At 33.1% G+C, this 11,818-nt stretch overlaps 1 protein-coding gene across 2 annotated transcripts; it reads left to right on the plus strand.

Moving 5' to 3' along the window:
• The first annotated feature begins 6,781 nt into the window (after positions 1 to 6,781).
• On the plus strand, positions 6,782 to 10,504 carry LOC114738741 (E3 ubiquitin-protein ligase UPL2). 2 transcript variants are annotated; one of them, XM_028926809.1, is made up of 5 exons: positions 6,782 to 6,968; positions 7,183 to 7,296; positions 8,429 to 8,524; positions 8,604 to 8,810; positions 8,946 to 10,504. In XM_028926809.1, the coding sequence occupies exons 2-5, from the start codon at positions 7,201 to 7,203 to the stop codon at positions 10,044 to 10,046; spliced, it is 1,500 nt and encodes a 499-aa protein (XP_028782642.1). In that variant the 5' UTR covers positions 6,782 to 6,968; positions 7,183 to 7,200; the 3' UTR covers positions 10,047 to 10,504. The 2 variants fall into 2 exon arrangements, with proteins under 2 accessions (XP_028782642.1, XP_028782643.1); XM_028926810.1 differs by having other exon boundaries at positions 7,186 to 7,296.
• Positions 10,505 to 11,818: the final 1,314 nt, after the last annotated feature.

Genomic DNA, 11,818 nt, shown 5'->3' on the forward strand with positions numbered 1-11,818 from the left:
TACGATACATGAATGGTGTATTTGGATTAGTAGTAACGAAACTATTTTTTATTCTAACTAACTTTTACAAATATAAATTAGGATAAAAGTCTGTTGGTATAATGTGATTTATGTTTGTATTGATTTTTACAAAGAAATCAGTTTGAGAAGTTAAAACTTGTTTGAATGATTGATAGAAAAGTAAATTTGTATATAACATGACTGAAAATGATGAGTTTTACAACATATATTATATAATTTGATAATTTTTTAAAAAAATATTAAAATTTAAATTAAAAAAGAATTAATGTATTATTAAAATTTTAAATAATAAAAAACCTTCATTAATTGTTTTTACTTAAGATAAAATCATAAAATAAATAATTTTTATTAGTAAAAATTAATTATTATTTTATTAAAAATATGCAAAAACAAATAACATGATGAAATAAACAGAGTGATTATAAATGAAACAAATAAAAAAAATGCAAATATTAAAATATGAGAATCAAGACGAAAGTTATGACATTGAAGCTACAAAAGTTGAGAATTAGGACAAAAGATATGAGGGCAGAAAAGGACAGAGGAAAAAAATGGGGAGAAGGAGATGTAACCTAACACTGGAAGCTAAACAAATTGGCTTTTACAGTAATGAACTCTTTTTTCCAAAAAAGGCAGATGAAAATAAGTTATTCAAACAATCTTCCATTTTCAAGCGCACCATTAGCTCACATTTTACACATCCCAAGACATCTTTTAAAGATAAAACAGTAATCCAAACACATCCAAAATAAGTGTGTGAAAAAAATTTTATCTTAACTTCTAAAAATATTTTTTGGGGCATCCAAACACTCCTGCCATATAAATTAGTGTTCACAACACATTTTTGGCAATGGCCCAATATTTGTAGATCGGGCCATGATTAGAATTTGGGCTTTGTTTGATTTGGGCTCGGCCCACTAAAATGTCAGGCTGAAGAAAGTGGCCTATTCCTCTCTTGTTTTTTCCCCAAAAAGCAATTTACAATACCTTTAAGAAGATACATACACATTGCCCAATGGGTGAATCATTGCCGGGATCCTCAGGAAAAAATAAGGAGCAAAAAAAAAATTAGAATTTAAATACAACACACAGAAGGGACCATTGTGGATAATTGCAAGTCATCACATTTCCTTGAACATTTCAATCAACACAAATTCAGTGCGTTCAATTACTTTAATTTGTAGAATGGTCCAAAAAAAATTACTTTAATTTGTATAGCATAGCGCTATAAAGTTCAAGATACCTTGTATTTTAATAAATCACGTTATTTATAAATTATAAATAGTATAGATTAATTCGTATATAATGTCCACGCGATCAGCTTATTCCTTAAAAAATGAGGATTTAGCGACATTGAAATTCATGTTTTCCTCTTTTTTTAACCATGTCACTGTCTCTGTCAAGTTGCCTTTTCATTTCGGTAATTGAAAGTACGGGTTTGCGAGCAAATGAGCATGTAATTCTTTGCCGTAATTATTTGTTGGGCTTAGAATCACCCGGATTGAGCCATTGACCAGTATCCAGTGATTACCCCACGCATTTCAGTTTCGTGATACTTTCGGACACGTTTGTTTGAGTGGCGTAATCCCAATATGCCCTTCTTGATTCCATCCAGTGACGCATTATTTTTAATTAAAAAAAAAAAGAACATATCAAGCCTATCTAATAATCGGTTATTTGGTAATTGACATGACCCAGACGAGTTGATGATGTTTTAAGCTTACTAGCTAATATTGGAATGGACATAATACATATTATTTATTATTTATTATTTATTCAGGTCTGATGCTAATTATAGTGGTCAATCATTAATAGATATTAATTTCTTGATAAGTGTTTGTCAAAGATAATTATTTAAACTTTGCATTTAAATTATGTAAAAGCTTGCGATCATTTAAAAATTCAAGCATATCAAATTTATCTGCTAATTAATTTGATTCTGAATTTAACTATAAAAAAAATCACCATATAACATTTCTGATCAATTAAACTCAATGGGCAAGCACTTAAAATTTTAATTTTAATATTTTTGTATGAGAATTTTTAACTAAAAATGTATTTTATTGAATTAAGATGCAAATAAAATCTTATATAATTTTTTAAAACCTCCGGTCCTTAATATAAAAAATATTTCACTAATTTAAGTAAATTAAAAGAATCAGTTAAGTTAGTTGTTTGTAATAAATATGAGTTAATTTTTCTAAATTATCTTTTCTAACTATGAGTACTCTTGAATAAAAACTTTTTGACACATATAATCAATAAGTATACTTTAGATAATAAATTATAAATTTGGGAGATAAGATGAATTGAGCTCTTATATTTATGATCAGATTCAATTCCCAACTAACTCATATATTATTGATGATGAGAGGTAGTATTAAAAAGCATTAATATAATCTGTCATCTTTTAAGTTTGCCTTTATTTTGATTCAAACAATAAGTTTTGATCCTTCAAAAGGCAAAATAATTCAAGTATTTATTGAATTATAGAGACTGACGTTTTAAATAAAAAAAACTCGATTGACAGAAATTTAATGAATCAAAACCAAAATAAAAATAAGCTTAAGAGACTAAAAATTATATTAACCTTATATTTAAAAGTAAAATTAATTGCAATTTAATTCCCTTTGAAGGTGCGCTGTTGATATTGCTCAAGTTTCAATCTCTTTTCATCTGAGTAACGAAGATGGATAAACCTGCAGTCTAAAGGGTCTCAACATGCATACTGCATGAGGTCAAATCATCAAATCAATCAAATGCCAGCCAAAAATAAAAGTAAAGAAAATAAATCAAGTGGCCGGTGTTTGAATTAGATTTTAAAAACAATTTTATGATATATAAAATGAATATGCAAAAAAAAAAAACTTGTTTCAGCCTGCATACATTTTTTTTTAAAAAAAATATTTTTGGAGTTTGCCAAACTCCTCATAAGTAGCTTATATTTGAGATTGATATTTACAGCACAACACTTGGCTTCTCACAATAATTTTGTTTCACGCACAGATAAAAAATTTGATAGGCGGATAAAAATCAAAATTTAAAGTATAAGCGAAAAGTTTATGCCAAAAACGCAGAAGCCTGTTAAAAAAAAAAGAAAAAAGAAAAAGGACATCTGCACCTATTTTTTTGGTTTTCCACCTGGTATCCTGGCCAACCCACAAGAACAGACCACCTCTTAGGTGTATCCAATTATAAACCAGACTAATTCAAATCGCACCAGGTACCTCCATTTAAGGGCAAAGCGCCAGTCATGGGTAGTTTTCCATGCTCAAACGGGGAATCGAAACCTCGACCTTGGGTTTAGAGACAAAGTGAGGCCACCACTATGCCACCACCCTGTGGTTGATACCTGCACATATTTATATAACCAAGTTCGCGTATAAATTGCTAGAGATTAGGCTGTAAATTAAAATATCAATCGTAGAAAAAATTAATACTCCTCCGGTCCTAATTATAAGACCCAATTGATTTATTTGAGAAAATTAAGGAAGTAAGTTAAGTTGGTTATTTATAATAAATAAGTGTTGTCATTCCTAAAATATCCTTACTAATTAAGTATATTGGCTAAAACTATCATTATTAGAAGGATTATCTTGGAAAAAAAATGCATAAATATAAGAGATAAAATGGATTGGGGTCTTATAATTAGGACCAAATAAAAAGTCAAATTGGGTCTTATAATAAGGACCGGAGGAGTACTATTTAAAACACTCACCTGGATTTTATAGTCAAGACGGGAAGAGTATTTAATTGGAACAAGTGATGCTAGAGTCTGGGATAAATGTGAGGAAAATTTTATTTCGCCTTACATAAAAAGGATTGATAAATTTCTCCTAAATAAATAAAACTTATTCACTTCAAATGTAAGATTCGATTTCTTTTTTAAAACATATCATAACAAATAATTTATCTTCTGATATTTTTATGCTGTGAATCAAGATATCTTTCGACATTATATCTCAAGCCATTAATTATTTTGGTAAAGGTATACATTTTGGTTTTTTAACTCTGTACATGCTTTTAAAAAATCATTAGTTTTAAATGACAACTTTTTATAACAGTTGTAATCATTTTAAAAATTAAATTTAATATATTCATATTTGAGAATACTTTACTAACATTCAATAGCTCAATACTCTTTTTTTAAAAAATGATTTTGAGATTATATGATAAAAATATAATTTTTAAAAGTAAAAAATTAAATTAAAATTTTAGATAAAGTTAAAGTATTAAAAGTATCATTTAATCAATTATTGATTACAAATTTTAATTATTATATTTTTAATAAATAACGCACGAATGTTTTAATAGGATGGATTTTGAACCTGCAAGGTGCAAGCTATCATAATTCATGATCGCATCAAACGTCAAAAGGTTTTTTCACGCCGTTTTTTAAAAAAAAAAAGAGATTAAAATGAAACTCGATAAAACTCAATGATTAAAGCGAGACTTGCCTTTAAAAATAGAAGACCAGATAACATTTTTGCGGTCACAATTTTATTGTCCAGTTGCATGGTTTTGCAAACTATTATAATAAATTACATCTGTGCATAGCTTGACTGCTTAAAATAAAATAAAATAAATATATTCTTCTGGCTATTTGCCCAGTACATGAGACGTTAACTTGACGATTTCACTAATAACTTCCCTAATTAATGGCCATAACTGATTAATATATAGGCATGAATGAATAGTTGCATGGATTGTTAGAAAAATATAAGTGACCGATGCATTAAAAACATTTATGGTCCTAGAAAATATAGAGAAAATTTTAATGAGTTCATTTTAAAAAATTAAAAAAAGAGGACTAAAATTTGTTAACTAATTTTGCTTATTCTTTTATTTTATATTTTATTTTTATCAAAAATTTTTCGTTTTACCTCTCTAATTTTTTAAACTGAACTTATTAAAATTTTTCTTTTTATCCCCTCTAATTCCCTCATGCTAAATATAGGATTAAACTATTGATTTTTGCTAACATTTTATTGTATGAACTAGCCTCGTGTGGTCAATTGAAGTAAACATTGTAAAAATATCACAAGAATAACCATATTTTTTAACTAAATAATCAGCAGGCGATGGTCAGTGAAAGCGGTCTTGTTGGCTTAAGCATGGGCATTGAGTTTGATTTGGTGTGACTATATGAGAGGAAAAAATAGCATTTGACACTCTAATTTTATTTACGGCTTATTCAATGATTTGATGTTTGATATTATTTTCTTAATGCACCCAACATCCCTTTGTTTTATTGCCCAAGTTTGGTACTCATATTTGATTTATGATTTAAGATGCTAGATATATTATAAATAATATTAGGATGCTAGAAGTATAAAAAAAAATAAAAAATGTATAGAGAATCATCTCAGTTGTGCCCAATAATAGTTGAATTTTGCCCAATTAGTCCGGCATCTTTAAAAACAAGTTTAATCAAACAAAACTCATTAAATACTGTTAATTAACAAGTAAAATCAACATTATGTATAAATGTATAGAGAATCCATCATGAATAAAAACATGGTTGATTAAATGGGTTTCAAAAACAATATAAATGCTTTTTGGAAAACAATGTTTCATTACTAACAACAATGCACTCCATCTATATTACCAAAAAAAAAAAAGTACTCTATCCAGCTCTTAATATGGGAATAAACTGAAGTTAAATTTAATTATAAAAATAAGAGGTCAATTTATTTTATTTACCATATTTATTGTTTGTTACGCAAAAATGGTTTAAAAAGATTATATCATATCTTTCATAATTAATTATTTTATTTTTTTATTTATCCAAAATTAATTCATATTAAGAAAAGGGAAGTGGTGATAAACCATAGGTTTTTTAAGAGAGAATTACAACGAGATCCCATGTAAGAAAAAAACTACAAAACAAATATTAGAGGTTGTTATTCTTCACTTTAAAATTTATCATTACATAGATTATTATTGGATCCTTTAGTAGTTATTTCTCTTACATAGGATTTGATTGTAATTCTCCTATTTTTAATAGTGACATTTTTATATTATTTTTGTTTAAAAATCAATATATTTTATTAAATATGTGTCAGGTTTCATGTCAGCCTTTTTTAGAAAACAAAATATATGATTGATATCGCATCATAATATTATTAATACCAGGCGATTATGTTCATTTAAAAAATAATATAAAATTAAAATTTTCAGTTTAATTAAAAGGAATCAAGCGCTCGGGCCTATTAAAAAAAAGAGCGCAATGAAGTAAGATGAAAAAACGCAAAAAACAAACTAGATACGGTGTATCAGCTCAAAAAAAAAAAAAAAAACTAGATACGGTGTAATACCACAAAACCTAGGGGCAACCAAGGTAAAACCGCCTTTCCCAATTCTCGTAGGCAGTAGAAGAAGACTCTGCGCAGTTCTCACTATTTAAACGGATTTGCATTGGGTGCTCATCAGGTGATGAGCACCCAATGCTCATCACCCATCTGGACCGTCCAGATCTGATCTGGACGGTCCAGATTTATTTTTATTTTATTTTTATTTTTTAAAAATAATTATTTTAATAGGTATAAGATAAAAAAAAAGATAATCTCATAACTATCATTCTTTAAAAATATAATTTTTTATTTTAAAATAATTATTTAATAATATTAAATATGGACCGTCCAGATTTAATCTAAACGGTCCAGATTGCTCATCAGGTGATGAGCATTGGGTGCTCATCACCTGATGAGCACCAAATGGGAACCCCTATTTAAACACACTTTCTACCTTGGAAAAGGGCCAACAATTTTGCAGAAAATAAATATTTCATTCGCGGAGGCCCTCGGGTAGCGATTCTCAACCTCACCCCCTCTTCTTTCTCTTACAGTTCTTCGGGCTTTCACTTCGAATCTTTTCTCGCCCTGCGTTCTATTCTCTGCGCACTTCGGATGTGTATGCGCTCAATCCCGTTTCCCCTCATCTTTCAGGTAATCGGTTCTCCGCTTCATATACACAAGTATGCAGCAATGTTTATATGTGTGTGAAGAATATGATCTGTTTTTCTAACACGCCTATCGAATTTAACTTTTTGATTCCGGCGTCATCTTTTTCAATCTATGTGCTTTTGTCATCGATTTGCTTTATTTATGGATTGTCTTTGTTTTGGTTCTTATGGCGTTTATTGTTATTTCCGTTGGGCAGTAGTGAAGTTGAGGTGAGATGACGACCCTTAGATCGAGCTGGCCGTCGAGGCTGCGGCAACTTTTGTCCAGCGACGGTGCCATTGGCCCCTCCGTCAAACTGGACTCTGAACCGGTGACGTTTTTTAATCATTATTTTTATTTGGAAAACCCTTATCGTTGCATCATTTATACCTGAACTGCCCAGTTCATTATATTCACGATTAGTGTTTTAATGGATTAATCTTGGACTAATGAGTAAGCCGGTTAAGGTTTTCTTCACTATCTTAGTCATGTGCACTGATAGAAAATGATCGGATGCGTCTGCTTGTATCCTATCAAAGTTTCTACTGTCTGTCATTACTTGCTTTTATCATTGCATCGGTTTTACTCTCCCTATTTTTGTTCTCTTTTTTCCCCCCCCTTTTAATTTTGGGGAAGCCCACCTAGCAATGATACCTGCGGCTCCCAAATGTAGATTTGACATTTTCGAGCTCAAGTAGGGAAATTAATAGTGTAGCTTGTCATGACAAGCATGACATCTTATTTGTTCTAGATGTGCACTTAGAATGTGAAATATCCTAGAGAACTATCAGGGAAATAAGCTCCTTCAGTTTGTCTCGAGAATCGCTACACGTCAACGAAATTAATATTCAATAATACAGTACTTCATAAGATCCCATGCAGTTTAATGGTGGAGGCGAGATTGATATGCCATAAAGGTTCTTGCCTCTGGCCATCTGGTGACTTTTTTGACGGTGGCAAGGTGCTTGCCTTTTGTGGCTGAGTGAAATATTTTTCGTTTGTCTCTATCAACAAACCCACACACTCTTTTCGTGCGGTTACTTTTTAGATATGACAAGTTTCTGAATAATTTGAGCTGGTCCACTCCTATTTGCTTTCTGTTTTTGTTTATTATTTGTCAATAGTTATTTCACCTCTGTTCAGCTAAACCGGATTAGACACATTATTTTCAAAGTCCATTGTTCTACTCATTCTAACCTAAAGCGATAAAGGTGGAGAGGCGTAGGGAAGGAAGGTTCAAAATAAATTTTACGAGATATGAATGCATAGGAGATTTCTAGATTTCAAATTTGGATCAGCTGCGTTTCTTTTACTTTCAACTCGAATTCTTTTCTTTTTTTTTTGTTCTCTAATTCCATTGGAAGCACAAGGTCTAGGGGGCGTGTTTTGTTATTTTTCTGCTCTTCTGTCCTTACCTAGTGGCCAGTAAACGTAATCTGAATTTTGTGATCCATGGATTTCAGCCTCCCAAGATCAAAGCCTTCATTGAGAAGGTCATACAGTGTCCATTACAAGATATAGGAATACCGCTCTCTGGCTTTCGGTGGGAGTACAATAAGGTAATATCAGTCTAATTTTTTGAACAAAGTATTTTATTTTTTCTATCACTAAAATATAAACATCCATCTTATTTTTCAGGGCAATTTCCATCACTGGAGACCATTGTTTCTTCATTTTGATACGTACTTCAAGGTGTATTTGTCATGTAGAAATGATTTGACATTGTCTGATAGGATTCTAGAAGATGAAAGTCCATTACCAAAATATGCAATTATGCAAATATTACGGGTGATGCAAATAATTTTAGAGAATTGTCCTAACAAGAGTTCATTCGATGGCTTAGAGGTGAGTTGTTCAGAAAGTATTTTCTGTTCTAGGAAGTCTTAATTCTGTATCTTCACCCTTTTATTTTAGCCGTGTAAAATTTTTCTTTTAATGTTTGAAAATTTTCTATTTCTGATATTTGTCCTCTCTTTTCAGCATTTCAAGCTTTTATTAGCTTCAACAGATCCTGAGATTCTTATAGCTGCGTTGGAAACTCTTTCTGCACTTGTAAAAATAAATCCGTCTAAGCTTCATGGAAGCGCAAAGATGGTTGGGTGTGGTTCAGTTAACAGCTATCTCCTATCCCTAGCACAGGGATGGGGAAGCAAGGAGGAGGGCTTGGGATTGTATTCTTGTATTATTGCAAATGAGAAAACCCAAGATGAAGCTTTGTGCTTGTTTCCTTCTGATGTAGAGAATGGTTGTGATCAATCTAATTACCGCATTGGGTCTACTCTGTATTTTGAATTGCATGGATCTAGTGCCCAATCTAAGGAACACAGTGGTGATAAGGATTCCCCGAATTTGAGAGTTATTCATATGCCAGATATGCATTTGCGGAAAGAAGATGATTTGTTCTTGTTGAAGCAGTGTATTGAGCAGTATAGTGTTCCTTCAGATCTTCGATTTTCTTTGCTCACCAGAATTAGATATGCTCGATCCTTCCGGTCACCAAGAATATGCAGTTTTTATAGCAGGATTTGCCTTCTTGCTTTTATTGTTCTGGTCCAGTCCAGTGATGCTCATGATGAACTTGTGTCCTTTTTTGCTAATGAACCAGAATATACAAACGAGTTAATTAGGGTTGTGAGATCTGAGAAAACTGTGTCTGGATCTCTCAGAACATTAGCAATGCTTGCGTTGGGAGCTCAATTGGCAGCATATACATCATCTCATGAACGGGCACGGATATTGAGTGGATCTAGTATAAGTTTTGCTGGTGGGAACCGCATGATACTTTTGAATGTGCTTCAACGGGCTATTTTGTCATTAAAAAGTTCTAATGATCCATCGTCCCTTGCCTTTGTGGAGGCACTTCTTCAGTTCTATCTGCTCCATGTGGTTTCAACCTCAACTTCTGGGAGTAATATTAGGGGTTCTGGCATGGTACCTACATTCTTGCCTTTGTTGGAGGATTCTGATCCGGCACACATTCATCTTGTCTGTTTTGCTGTGAAAACCCTTCAGAAGCTTATGGACTATAGCAGCTCAGCTGTGTCACTTTTTAAAGAGTTGGGCGGTGTGTTGAGCTTTTAGCTCAGAGGCTACAGATAGAGGTGCACAGAATCGTAGGTTTGGTTAGAGAAAATGATGATTTGATGGTCACTGGTGAAAGCTCAAGACTTAACACTGATAAGCTTTCCTTCCAAAAGAGGCTCATAAAGGTCTCGCTCAAGGCCCTGGGTTCCGCAACATATTCTGCTTCAAACTCTACCAGATCTCAACACTCACATGACAGTTCTTTACCTGCAACACTAGTGTTGATATTCAGGAATGTAGACAAGTTTGGAGGTGATATTTACTACTCTGCTGTTACTGTTATGAGTGAAGTAATCCACAAAGATCCCACATGTTTTTCTGCTCTGCATGAGATGGGTCTTCCTGATGCTTTTTTATCTTCTGTTGTATCTCGAGTGTTTCCTTCTTCAAGGGCTTTGTCATGTATTCCTAATGGTCTTGGTGCTATTTGTCTCAATGCTAAGGGCCTAGAGGCTGTTAGAAAACTTCAGCACTGCGATTCCTTGTTGACATCTTCACAAGTAAAAAGTATGTCCTGGCAATGAATGAAGCCATTGTTCCTCTTGCAAATGCTGTGGAGGAACTTCTGCGTCATGTGTCTTCGCTGCGAAGTACTGGTGTTGATATGATTATTGAAATCATCCATAAGATTGCATCATTTGGGGATAGTATTGGTATGGGATCTTCTGGAAAAGATAACGAGGGTACTGCAATGGAAACAGATTCTGCAGACAAAGAAAATGAAGGACATTGCTGCCTTGTTGGTACAGCAGATTCAGCTGCAGAAGGGATAACTGATGATCAATTCTTACAGCTATGCGTCTTTCATTTGATGGTATTGGTTCACAGGATGATGGAAAATTCTGAAACGTGTCGCTTGTTCGTGGAAAAAGTTGGGAATTGAAGCTTTGCTGAAGTTGTTATTACGACCTGTTATTGCACAATCCTCAGATGGCATGCTATTGCTTTACATAGCACCATGGTCTTTAAGGGGTTTGCTCAGCATCACTCAGCTCCTCTAGCACGTGCCTTTTGCTCCTCTCTTAGAGAGCACTTGAAGAAAGCACTAGCAGGGTTTGATGCAGCTTCTGGACATTTATTGCTGGATCCAAAGATGACAACTGATAGTGGCATCTTTTCTTCACTTTTCTTGGTTGAGTTCCTTCTGTTTCTTGCTGCCTCAAAAGATAACCGTTGGGTGACTGCATTGCTGACAGAGTTTGGAAATGGCAGTAAAGATGTTCTGGAAGACATTGGACATGTGCATCGTGAGGTTCTGTGGCAAATTGCTCTACTTGAAGATACAAAGCCTGATATTGAGGATAATGGGGCTTGTTCATCTGCTGATTCACAACAGGCAGAAGTGGATGCTAATGAAACTGAAGAGCAAAGGTTCAACTCTTTCAGGCAGTTTCTTGATCCATTACTGAGGAGGAGGACGTCCGGATGGAGCATTGAATCTCAGTTTTTTGACCTTATAAACTTGTATCGAGATCTGGGCCGAGCCACTGGTTCTCATAGTATATCAAGTTCCATTAGTTCTTCGAACATGAGGTTGGCTTCCAGTGATCATGTGCATCATCTGGATCTTCTGATGCATCTGGGGCAAATAGTAAGAAAGAAAATGACAAGCAGAGGCCGTATTATACCTCTTGTTGTGACATGGTCAGAATCACTCTCATTCACATCACCCATCTGTTTCAAGAGTTAGGAAAGGTAATGCTGCTGCCTTCTCGTCGCCGTGATGATTTGGTGAGAGGTGAAGTCCTGCAGCGAAGTCAGTGGCTTCA

The sequence above is a fragment of the Neltuma alba genome, unplaced genomic scaffold, assembly GCF_004799145.2.
Source record: "Neltuma alba isolate B1F8T4 unplaced genomic scaffold, ASM479914v2 tig00013673_pilon, whole genome shotgun sequence".
Lineage (NCBI taxonomy): Eukaryota > Viridiplantae > Streptophyta > Magnoliopsida > Fabales > Fabaceae > Neltuma > Neltuma alba.